This window comes from Papaver somniferum, chromosome 1, assembly GCF_003573695.1.
Source record: "Papaver somniferum cultivar HN1 chromosome 1, ASM357369v1, whole genome shotgun sequence".
Lineage (NCBI taxonomy): Eukaryota > Viridiplantae > Streptophyta > Magnoliopsida > Ranunculales > Papaveraceae > Papaver > Papaver somniferum.
Genome location: NC_039358.1, coordinates 16,329,473 through 16,342,529, shown reverse-complemented (window position 1 = coordinate 16,342,529; position 13,057 = coordinate 16,329,473). Strand labels below are relative to the sequence as shown.

Here is a 13,057-nt window from a genome sequence, read left to right as displayed (position 1 = left end):
ATAGAAGTGTACATGTGTATTAGAAGCATTGGGTTCCTCATCAATGTCTTCATCATCTGGATTTCGCTCATAAAAATCATCATATTGAGTTTGTGTTCGAGTTTGAGCTTGAGTTTGAGTTTGTGTAAAATCATTCTCATAATCTAAGAAATCAGCCATTTGGGAATCATTGTTGTAGTTGATGTGTATTTTCCTAGGTTTTTTAGATGTATGATGACCCTCCTCATCCTCCATTGAATCAAGAAGAAAATTTTTCTCACTTTCTCTTTCTCCTTCTCTCCTTCTCAATAAAAACTTTGATTTTTTTTTTCCCAAATTTTTTCATTTAAACAAATCTTTATAATTCTGAGAATTATCTTAATCACTAAACAAAATTTTTAATCACTGATCCAAAGTTTTAATCACTAATCCAGATTACTAACACTAATTCGTAAAGGGTAGATTTGTCATTAAAAACATGATTAAGGAGATTTCTGATTTTGTTATTTCACATCCTTTTTTGTCTTTATTTAGTATGCCTAGAAAGATTTGAGTATGTCCAAAAATAACTTTCCCTCGCATACCACACTAAATGGGACTCCCTTCATTTCCCCAGCCCCACTCCCCTTATCAAATGAATGGACAAGATTGATGCCACCTAATGTGGATAGATTTGGGGGATTTCTCTTGGGAAGCCTAGCACTTCCGATAAAATCATTTATTTAAGACTGGTGAATGTGCTTTTTAAGAGATCGATGTAGAGAATTGCTGCTTGTTCTTTCCGTCTGTCGATTTATTCTATACTTTTTAATATGAAACCTCTTCTGTACAGTAGTTGGGCAGAGAAGAAAAAAAACCCGGGAATAAATACTTGAACCCAGATATCTTGGTGAAATCTACATTTCAGTGACGGAATTCATGTCTGGGGAGTGGGAGAAGAAGCAAATATTTTACCCAGAGAAACAGGTAACCATCTGCTCCCTGTTTTGGTATTGCTAGGGTTTAGTCTAAACCCTAACTCAAATCAACACAAACCCTATTTGTAATGTTTCCATCATCCTTCAATGTAATCATTGCTGCTCAAAAGTATACAATGAAGTCATTTTAACCAGCATGTACATACAGTAAACTAAGACTTCTAATTTACAGTCTATTTAGCTGCTCAATTGACTATTGTAGGTTGTCTTTTTGGAAACAGCAAAATTCATTGCAATGTGCTGAGAAAGCACAAGAACTACACGAGTAACAATAATTCACTTTAACCAGCAGCATGCACATACAGTGAACAAAGACTTCTCATTTACAGTCTTCTTATACTCAATTTAGCTGCTCAATTATTATTATAGGTTGTCAAGTTCCGGTCTCTGGATAAACAGGAAGATGCTTTTACTCTAGAGCTGTAAGTACCAAGTATATCCAATTCCTCATTCATGTTATTTGTGAAGATTATTTTACTTACTGATTATCATCATGTAAAAATTTCAAGGTCAAACACGATGAAATGTCACGAGGTGGAGAGAAGAGTCGCTAACCAGCTTGGTTTGATTTATCCAATCGAAATCGGCATGACCAGAATCAGACTTACACCTCACAACTATCAGTCTAACCAACCTAAATATGAACCCGAGAGATGGGGAAATACAAGTCTGTTGGATATGCTGGGTCACAACTGTGAGGTTAGTCGTCTCCTTTCCCTAAGATAATTTTTCAATTAGAGGAACCAGTAATTTGACGAGAAGCTAAAACACTTATTAATGGGTTTTTTCCCAACAGATGTTTGATATCCTATATTACCAAGTTCTGGATACCCCTGCACGACAATCAGCCCTAACTATGAACATTCCTTTCTATCATGCAGCCAGGGATGAAGTGAGAAAATTTACTGCATCCAAAGATTCTTTTAGTAAGAATTAAATATGTAAAGACTGTGTGTTTCTTCTAAAACTTTTAATTCTTTTGTGATTAGTTGTCGGTTTATAATGTTGAGAGTCATTCATTGAGAACAGTTGGTGATATGCTCTACAAGTTAAAGTCAAAGGTAACTTACTCAACTCAGTTCACTTCTGATCACATCGTTTCTGTAACAACATTTTTTCTCTTCTGCTGGGACTTTGCGTTTATGCACTTCATAGGGTTCATTTAACAGAGTACTGATTGGTTGAAACATTCTGAAACAGGTTCAGCTATCTCGTCCAAATGCAGAACTTAGATTGCTTTTAGTTCGCTCTAACAGTATCCAAAAGGTACTTTGTCTGTCGATTATACTTCCATAGTTACCAGAAGGTGAAAGAACACAATTTCTGTGTCCTTGTATGTTTTCTTAATTTTGTTCAACCAATGGAAAAATCCTTTTCAAGGGGGTTTTCCTTGACAAATTCAGTTGCATGACTGCGACTGTTAAAGGAACCTATGAAAAATAGTACAAGATCATTTATTAGAAATGATGTATGTTGCAAGTTCACCTTGTGAGGTGGAGGTTCCAACTAATATGGATTAGGATCTCTCATTCATTTTCGTCCTTTGATGCTTTCTTGCCCTTGATTTAAAATCACACATTACAGATTTACCCGCTTAATGAAAGTTTCGACAAACTACCTAAAACATGGTCGTTGCGGGCAGAGGAGGCAAGTTATTATCTGTGTTCCTAGTGTTTTATTACATTATTTAAGTTCTTTTAGGGACTCCCTTCATTCCAAATGTTTACTTTGAGCTTCATTTTTCCCTTTCAGTTGCTTGCTTTAGTTTGTGTGATGATATATGCATCTAGAAATATGACATCATCATATGTCTTTAGCAGGTTTTGAACTTTGCTCATTTTAACAGGTTTTAGAGGGAGAGAAATATATAGGTCCTCGTGACATAATGATCCAAGTTAATCACGTCAACAGAGAAGAATTTAAACGAAAAATGAAAAAGGTGGTTAGTAAATACAAACGGTGAAGTTTTACAATATGGTCTATATTATTTACATCAATGCCTTCTTTGTCAATAATCGGTCTTGTTCAGTATCCATATAATGGCTGTAATTTTGGACACCCTTTTCTCCTCGTAATCCATGAAGAAGAGACTTTAGCTGACATCAAACTGCGCCTGCATGAGAAGTTTCAAGTCCCTGATGATGAGTTCTTCAAGGTACTTTCTCATTGATGATTTAGTTCTCTTGTAGAAAGCTATTCATCCGGGTCAATGATAGGCACATTTTTGAGTCTTATATAATCTCAATTGTATATATTATTAGTGCTCGATTTTATATTTATTATGGCTTTTTATGTCCCTGTAGGTATTTTTGGAGAAATAAGCTTTTGCGGCGAAATTGGCTAAAAAAGTGGTTTTTACGCTCGTGGGAGAAAATTACTATACGGACTCTCACTTTATCCTAAATTACTATACGGACTCTCACTTTGGATAAGGGGTAAGCTAATTACTAAGGGGTGACCCATTTCCAGACATCTGCTAAAGGGAGACCGGGACTGGATAGGGAAAGGTCACATTTCTTCACGTTTTCAAACATTCGTTTTGGCGGGAAACTGGCAGCAGCAAGGAGCAATTTTTGTGTGAGAATCTTTGGGCAGTTTTAAAGAGATTCAATTGTGGAATTGGATTGGGCTGGACTTACTAGAGCAAAACAGGGTTTGTGTGTGCGTTTGGGTCGAACATATTGGGCTAGAATGGCCGGGAGAAGTGAATCAAAGTTCAACAGGGATACGTATTCTTTCTGTTTATTTTCAAAGATTTTGTGAAGAATTTTGGGAGAGTTTTACGCTGGATAAAGATGTACCTAGTCTTGTTCAAGTCAGAGGAGAAGTTTGGAGAGTTAGAATAGGCCAGAAGACGCGTACAGAGAGGATTGAAGTGATATTTTCTCTCAACTGTTGACCGAAGAGAATAAAAAAAATATTCATAGATAAACTCGGATTTGTGGGTTTTGCCGGGTATAAAAAGGCTGGTTCGAGTCTTAGAACGGGGATCAAGTGTTTGGGGTCGAGCAGGGACCAGAGAGAGACCGGAGGAGCGAAGAACAGGAGTTGCAGGAAAAGTTTCCTGCTGTTGCTGCTGCTGTTCGAGGAGGAAGAAGAAGACGAAGAACGGACCCTCCAGGACCGTCGTTCTTCAACAGTGCTAGCAGCAGCAGACTTGCGTCGTTATTCAACATCAGCGCTAAAGTATCGTTCTTCTCTGGACGCTTAAAGAGAGTCGTAGTTTCACTGTATTATATTTTCACTCTTTTAATCATATTTTGAGCATCAAGTATGTATTTTGAGAACATGATTATTATGAGTAGCTAAACCCCAATACTGGGATGATGGAGGAAACCATTCTTTATGCATGAGTAATTCTATTTAATTCTTTTATGACTATTTGCACTATTATAAGTTGATTTATGATTTTTCTTGATAATTTGTGATTTTATCTGATGACGTATGCTTAGTCTAGGAACTCTTGATGCATCATGCTTATGATTTCCATCTAATACTTTATAAAATCTATTTTTCGCAAAGAAAAGAGTCGATATTTGTTATCATTATAAGCTATAATTGTCTAGAATTAATAGTTGTTTCGCATGAGTATAATAATTGGTGGAATCCCGAGTCCTAGTATCTCTTGATCCTGTGACAAACTTTGTATATATTTTTGTTTTAAAAATCTTTTCAAGTCCGAGCAACGAATCCTTATTTACCGCAATCGAAATACTACAACAAAATGGCGCCGCCGACGCGGACTTCTATATAGATTTGTTTTTAGGTTTAATTTTTATTTATTTATTATTATTTGTTCCTTTTTACGTTTTTTTTGTGTCTTTGATTTACAGGTTCGAAGTGGAATACTAAGGACTTGGGAACAAAAAGCTTAAAGCTAAAAGCTAAAAGAGAAGAAAAAAAAAGACATAATTTTTTTTAGGATTTAATTTTTTTTTTTTGTATATAGCTTTTATTTATTTATTTTTAGAATTTGTAAATAGGCTTTATTTGTCATAATTTTTGTAATTTTTTGACTTTTTATTTGGACTTTATTCTGGACTTTGGACAATTTATTTTAATTTTAAACCCTACGGAAGGGTTATATAAAAAAAAAAACTAAATATAAACTGTTTGCAGGGAAGGACGACAATTACAATATCGTCTCGGCCCCTCGTTTCGTACATGACATAGGATTCGTGGCCCGAGTCGACTGCAACGGTTCATCCCCCGTCTGGTACGGGAGGTAAGTCCATCGAAACACTCGCGAATCTCCTGTAAGCGAGTTACTGTATTCCTTAAGGTGATTCATTGATTGAGGACGAATTTGGACTGTTTTTAAATTCCTAGTAAAGGGCAAGGACTGGCCATACAAGATAAGTGTCCGGATTTCATCACCGTTCTCTTCTTGCCCGCCTTAGGAAAACGAAACCAAACGCGAAACTAAGCCTAAAATTTTGAATATAACGAGACCTATAGGGTAACGAGCTTAATAGGACAGTCGTTCGAAAAATATTGGTTGCTCTTTAAGCACACTTCAAAGTTCATGATGGTTTCTGTGAGTTGAATGCGTGACTGCGCCGCCTTGTGATAGCGGTGAGGCCTTGGGTATCAAAGCTCCACTGAGCTTCCCTCGCCTCAATTCAACTTACTTTGACTCGGATTGATTCCAGAGGGGTTTGCTTAAATTGTAACGAATTCCCTTTCGAAGGATTAGAAGTTGGTCTAGAAACAATCTAAGTGGAGCCATCATGCTTGTTGTTTGCTAGATTTTATAGGTTTGATTTGGTCGAGTCATCCTTGTTTGTGATTGTGTAGAATTCCCTTGCAATTAAGAATGTCGAACTGGTATGATAGAAGCCAATACAATGAGTATCGATCTGAATTTGAATATGGACATCATCATTTTTATGACCATGGTGGGAATAGTAGTTGGGAACGCCAACCTTTTCAAGGTTATGGTTCATACCATGGTGATCCCAATTACTATCCACACGCGAATTGGTCTTACGAGCAAGAAAATCAGGAACACTGTAGTACTGGTTACTCGTTTTTGGAAACTAGTCCTGATTATGATATTTCTGAACCTGTTCCTTCTCTAGAAGAGACCCAACAACGGATTGAAAGGACGTATAAACTTTTAGTTGCAATGAATAGTTCAAAAGAAGAGTGTACACGATATTATGAGATGATAAACGAGAGTGGTGAACGTATAAGTGTTATGCTCAGTGAAATTCAGGCACGTCTAGAGGCAGAAAATGAACAGTTAGCTAATGCTGCTCGTAATAATCTAAATTTCCAAAATAGGGTTTCTAATTCTACCCTTGATATCAATAGTGAATATTTGCTTAATTTAGAGGACGAGGCTAGAATAAAAGACACTACTTATTTAGATAAGGTGCAATCATCTTTGTACTATTATGATGATGAGGATAGTAGTAATGAAGAATCTGAAATATGTAGGCATAGTGATCAGGAATCTATTAATCCAATTGAGCTTTATAATTATTATATTATTTCTAGTTCAAATCCAAATAATTTTTATGATTATTCACCTATTCAAAAGGACGAGGATTTGATTAGGGATACCATCGTTTTAGACGATGTAGTTTTTCCTTTTGATTACGAAGCCGATAGTGGTTTAGAGGAACGAGTTTATTCCGAAAATGTTGTTTTAGAGTATAGCGACTTAGAAACAATAATCTTAGATGAAGAAGATATACCCGTAGAGATGAGTAAAGATGCACTACCTGATAATAAATTAGAAGAATCAATTGACCATTTTCAAGAATCTAATGATCCAGAAATTAGGGAGATTGTAACTAGTCTATCTAGAGACACTGAAAACTCTAAGTTTGGGGGTGATTATCACCTTCCTAGTGCCTTACCTTTAACTCTCAGAAAGTCCATTCACTTAGGACTTGATATCTCTGCCTCGACAATTTTACAAGATTACCTTCATACTCGTTTTCCCGAACCTAATGATGTCCAGGAAGAAGTTCAGTTGTTAGAAACCCATCCTCTGGTTGATGTGGTTTTCCCAGGCTATGATACCCAGATTGACTTTGTTTTCCCACCAAATAGTTTTCTTCCAAATGTGGGAACGTTTATATTCCAAATGTGTCGAATATTAAGTTGTGAGACTAAACCTAAATGCTTTAGGAAATTACAATCGACACATTTGCTTAAGAGTGACCACTACTCTCATTGTGGTCAATTTTGTAAGTCAAATCTTATTGACTTGGAGGATCCTCAGTTATTTAGGTTATTATTGTGCGCTTCTAAGATCATATTTGAGTTTATACAGACTCTAAGACCTAGTGATTCGGATCCCATCTATGAAGAAACGCAGCCAATGAAAATATTCTATTTAGACCCTTTCATAGAACCTGAACCTGGACCGCAATTAACGATATTTATCAGGAAACTATGTAAGGGCATGCTATTCTTGTCCATTTTCTTGGTTCACTGCAGTTTCCTTTTGTCAGCTCTTTTTGGTTTTAAAGACCCGCAGTTATTTCGTCTGTTACTTTATGGTTCGAGTTGACTAATCTTTTCCTAAGTCTGGATGAAGACATTAAACTTAGCACTTCTTGGGAGGTAACCCAATCTCATGCAACACGGTAATATCTTTCCTTATCTCTTTTGCTTCAAATGGTAACAGTTTCTCCTTGTTCATGCTTTTAATTTCATCTTTAGAACATTGAGGACAATGTTAGATTTAAGTTTGGGGGTATGGGAGAAACTTTTTAGTTGCAGTATGAATAAATAAACTCCAGAGCCTAGAAATTTATGCCTATTAAGGATGGCACTAACCAATCTAAGTGGATGGAAGCATTTTGATTGTAGGAGTTGAGGAACCAATCTGATTAGATGGCAACATCTAAAGAGTCTATTCATAAAATCACAGAGCTCAGGTGTTAGAAATAACATGATAGTTTCACCATATCTCGTTGAGTCTTTTTCACTTCTATCTTTATTTTATTTTTTAAACTATGTTACTCTAAGTGATTAGGTGGGGCTCACGATTCAAGTTGTTACCAATGCTAGGGTGAATTAGAGTGATTGAGATACCAAAAAAAAAAAAAGTTGAAAAAAAAAAAGAGAAATTTTTTTGAGACCAGACCATTTGACCAAAAGGAATAAATTCAATAAAGTCGACCATTGGTACCCTTGTATATGCCAGCTGTGTTGACCTAGAGTTAGGATTATCAATCACTGGTTCCCTTGTATATGCCAGTTGTGTAGATATTAGTCAGACTAGTATCTCAATCCATTAGGATAGGTTCATTTTGGCGGAGGCCTTCAGACAGATATGGGAAACGCCGTTCACTTAGTAAACATCAAAACCATCTATGTTTTTCTATATCCATCTCTTAATCTTTCCATGTGATTAGTTTGACTCCGAATATGATGTCCATAGTGCAACTATCTGAGTAGAGCTCTGTCACTTATATATTAATTTTAGTATGCTTGAGTGCAAACTCGTGTACATCAATTGGAATTTCGCATCAGGGTACTTCCTCTTGTAGTCAATAAGTATGCCAACCAAGGAGATTCTTTAGTGCCTTCCAAGGTTCGTTGTAGATAGCTAGGGTCTGGAGTATTAAGGTTTTGTGGGTATATCTCTAGTAAGCCCTCCCGAGACTATAACTCGGCCACTAGGGACACCTAGGGGTTTAAAGTCTTATTGCATACGCTAAATACAATCGACGATGCCTGCGACAGTGAGTTAGGATTTTATTTTCTATTTGATTTGCTCGAGGACTAGCAAATAATAAGTTTGGGGGTATTTGATAGGCACATTTTTGAGTCTTATATAATCTCAATTGTATATATTATTAGTGCTCGATTTTATATTTATTATGGCTTTTTATGTCCCTGTAGGTATTTTTGGAGAAATAAGCTTTTGCGGCGAAATTGGCTAAAAAAGTGGTTTTTACGCTCGTGGGAGAAAATTACTATACAGACTCTCACTTTGGATAAGGGGTAACCTAATTACTAAGGGGTGACCCATTTCCAGGCATCTGCTAAAGGGAGACCGGGACTGGATAGGGGAAGGTCACATTTCTTCACGTTTTCAAACATTCGTTTTGGCGGGAAACTGGCAGCAGCAAGGAGCAATTTTTGTGTGAGAATCTTTGGGCAGTTTTAAAGAGATTCAATTGTGGAATTGGATTGGGTTGGACTTACTAGAGCAAAATAGGGTTTGTGTGTGCGTTTGGGTCGAACATATTGGGCTAGAATGGCCGGGAGAAGTGAATCAAAGTTCAACAGGGATACGTATTCTTTCTGTTTATTTTCAAAGATTTTGTGAAGAATTTTGGGAGAGTTTTACGCTGGATAAAGATGTACCTAGTCTTTTTCAAGTCTGAGGAGAAGTTTGGAGAGTTAGAATAGGCCAGAAGACGCGTACAGAGACGATTGAAGTGAGATTTTCTCTCAACTGTTGACCGAAGAGAATAAAAAGAATATTCATAGATAAACTCGGATTTGTGGGTTTTGCTGGGTATAAAAAGGCTGGTTCAAGTCTTAGAACGGGGATCAATTGTTTGGGGTCGAGCAGGGACCAGAGAGAGACCGGGGGAGCGAAGAACAGGAGTTGCAGGAAAAGTTTCCTGCTGTTGCTGCTGCTGCTCGAGGAGGAAGAAGAAGACGAAGAACGGACCCTCCAGGGCCGTCGTTCTTCAACAGTGCTAGCAGCAGCAGACTTGCGTCGTTATTCAACAGCAGCGCTAAAGTATCATTCTTCTCTGGACGCTTAAAGAGGGTCGTAGTTTCACTGTATTATATTTTTCACTCTTTTAATCATATTTGGAGCATCAAGTATGTATTTTGAGAACATGATTATTATGAGTAGCTAAACCCCAATACTGGGATGATGGAGGAAACCATTCTTTATGCATGAGTAATTCTATTTAATTCTTTTATGACTATTTGCACTATTATAAGTTGATTTATGATTTTTCTTGATAATTTGTGATTTTATCTGATGATGTATGCTTAGTCTAGGAACTCTTGATGCATCATGCTTATGATTTACATCTAATACTTTATAAAATCTATTTTTCGCAAAGAAAATAGTCGATATTTGTTATCATTATAAGCTATAATTGTCTAGAATTAATAGTTGTTTCGCATGAGTATAAGAATTGGTGGAATCCTGAGTCCTAGTATCTCTTGATCCTGTGACAAATTTTGTATATATTTTTGTTTTAAAAATCTTTTCAAGTCCGAACAACGAATCCTTATTTACCGCAATCGAAATACTACAACAGTCAACCACTTCAGTCAACGAAAGTCTCAATAGTTTGCCATGCCACTTGAATATCATCTCCTCAATATGATTAGTTCATGCCCTCAAGTTAGGCTTATTTTATTTTTCTCAGTGGAAGTCTGCACGGGGTAAATACTTTCAGGACTCTGACATATTATTCCATCACTTTGAGCGGGTGAGTTCATCCTAATCTAGTATATTTGTTTGGTTTTTTTTAAATATTGATAATTACTGGGAGGGAGGTTTTTGTTTTAATTATTCATTCCCTAGGTAGATGATTGGTTAAATAGAGGAAGTTCCCACTTTCCCGGTCTTTGCCTGGAGCACTGTTCCAATTCCTGGAGAAGAACTTCTGCATCAAATCAGGTAATTGCCTTATACACATATTCGTTTGTGTCAGTTTCAGTACCATCATTTGGTAGATTTCCTTCGCACTGGTTAATTTTGTAGCCCAATCAGATATACGCATTTTCCTTTGCAAGGTTAATCTACTCACAGTTCTTGAAAATTTAACACCATCATTATTGTGTTGTTTAAGTAGCCGTTTGCTTTAATTCTTTTGTCTAGCACAATTTTGAAGCAGAGTAATTCAGCTTTGAAGGTTTCACTATATCAACGGAGTTATTAATATATTTGATTCGATATTTAAGTAGTTGTTTGTCATGCAGCAGCAAGAGGACAAGCTTATGGTGGTGCATTCACGTTACGTTCCGGGTCCCAAGCTGATAGAAGGTATAAATTTTCAGACTCCATATTTATAGCTTCAATCTTCATTTAGATGCAAAGCTTCAGTTTGCTAGTTGAAGTTATTTTATCTTTTTTTACATGCATATTTGGTGCAATTATATTGTTAAATAAGTTGGTAGAGCTTTCGGTTCAATGAAGTTAGGCTTTCTAAGAGTTCTTCATGTTCATGATTGTTCATCAAAAGCAGAGAGACAAGCAGAAATTGTTAACCCAGCGAAGAGTCTTCCAATCAAGGATTCATCATCTACAAGATTTGTATGGACAATCAAAAACTTTTCTAAGTTGAACTCACTGGAACACTACTCTGATGTTTTCTCTGTCAGCTGTTATGAGTGGTATGTTGGCTCTCTCCCCAATGTCCTCATTGTTTACTTAATTTGATTCCGCTACTGATGCGAACCGGACAGTTACTAACTAAATGAACTCTTTCCTGCTTGGATTTTCTGTTCTTTCCATCAGGCGGGCAATGATTTTTCCAAAAGGAAACAATGTGGATCACTTGTCAGTGTACCTAAACACTGCAGACTCGACTAGTTCAGTGTATGCGGAGTTCAGTTTGACAGTCGTGAATCAATCCCATGCCAAGCAGACATTGAGAATAGGTATCCACATTGTTGCTTGTATGTGTATTTTCTCTAATTCGAAATCTCGTACAGTATCATGAGGTTCCAGCGACTGTGCCATTAAAGACCTGGTCTAGATTGAAACTTGTTAGGAAAAAAAAGAAGTACAGCACTCATCTTTCTCAAAGAACAGTAGAACACACATTCAGAAACTTCTGCTTATCTTTATCATTTAGGGTACTTTAACTATCTTGTCTATCTATACATTAATAGAAAACATGGGTAACTCCGGCCTTTTGAGTATTGCAGATACACAACATGAATTCTCTCCGAGACAAAGTAGTTGGGGTGTTGCATCGTTGATTCCTCTTAGTGAACTCAATGATCCTGGTAAAGGATATATCATAAATGACACTTGTATAATTGAAGCCAATGTGTCTGTTGTTCGACCTATTAAAAAACAAAAGCTTGGGGTCCCTTCTAAGGAGAAGTCCAGTGACAATCTTATAAAGGTTATGATTGTAATAGGCCTCTCTTTGTTTGTTGCATTATAGTTTGTTTCGTCTTCCTAATTGAAGAGTAACGTACCCTCTGCAGAACAATGCTCTCTCAGGCAACTTGAAGGAAAATCACGATGAGGTAGTACCGGTGTTTGTGAAAGTCGAGGCACCAGATGAAGAGATGCCAAATGATGTTGCCACTATTGAACCATCCAAACTCTTAGGAATTACATCTTCTTTGCTTGAGTATCCGTTAGCTGGTCAACTGTATGAAGAGCCTCAAAACATTCTTGATGAGAAATTTGAAGAAATTGGAGGCTTCAGTGTTTTGAAGACACAGTCGTCTTTGTATAAAAAGACATATATCACATTGCTTCTAGCCATGTTCCAACATCTTCCTTGTATTCTGCCGACGTTGCATTGGTGACTGATATTATGGCATTTGTCATGGATATGAACAGCACCCGTTTCTCTGAGATTTCTCCATCAAGGATCGAAACATGGGAGCGTAAGCTAAAGATGGCTGAGAAGCTCGAATTCAATGTCAAGTGGCATCGTCAGCGTTTTGAGGTTATTAAAAAGGTTTTCTATGACGATTATCAGTCTATGCAGGCAGAAAAGGCACGTTTTATCCAAGTAGAAGATGAATTGAAGAAGGCACGAGAAGCCATATCTGCCATGGAGATTGAGAAGGAAATGTATTTAGAAAAAGTGAACCGTTATCTCTTTGATGGATCTTTATAGAGTTAAGGGTACACATAAATTAGTACAGTATGAGTTCAATCCTGGAGCTGTTGTCTATCTATCGGCCATCTATCTGTCAATGCTCTTTTGTATTTGCTTCTCTAGGCTTCAGTGACTTTCTATTAGATTATGAGCTTTGAGATTTTCAGAAACAGCACCAGAGCACGCCCAAGTGCATCATCATTAACCTATAGTCTATCTATCTGCCAATGCTCTTTTGTATTTGTATCTCAAGGCTTTAGCCACTTTCCATTTGATTATGAGCTTTGAGATTTTCAGAAGCAGCATCAG

The 13,057-nt window shown here is 36.9% G+C and overlaps 1 protein-coding gene across 1 annotated transcript; it reads left to right on the top strand.

The window, feature by feature from the left end:
• Nucleotides 1–745: 745 nt before the first annotated feature.
• On the top strand, nucleotides 746–12,766 carry LOC113354406 (ubiquitin carboxyl-terminal hydrolase 12-like). The gene is made up of 17 exons (XM_026597768.1): nucleotides 746–945; nucleotides 1,326–1,378; nucleotides 1,466–1,655; nucleotides 1,753–1,848; nucleotides 1,946–2,017; nucleotides 2,157–2,222; nucleotides 2,541–2,603; nucleotides 2,803–2,895; nucleotides 2,986–3,111; nucleotides 10,325–10,387; nucleotides 10,483–10,578; nucleotides 10,881–10,944; nucleotides 11,147–11,294; nucleotides 11,419–11,561; nucleotides 11,832–12,034; nucleotides 12,120–12,370; nucleotides 12,484–12,766. The coding sequence occupies exons 1-17, from the start codon at nucleotides 898–900 to the stop codon at nucleotides 12,764–12,766; spliced, it is 2,058 nt and encodes a 685-aa protein (XP_026453553.1). The 5' UTR covers nucleotides 746–897.
• The last annotated feature ends 291 nt before the right edge of the window (nucleotides 12,767–13,057 follow it).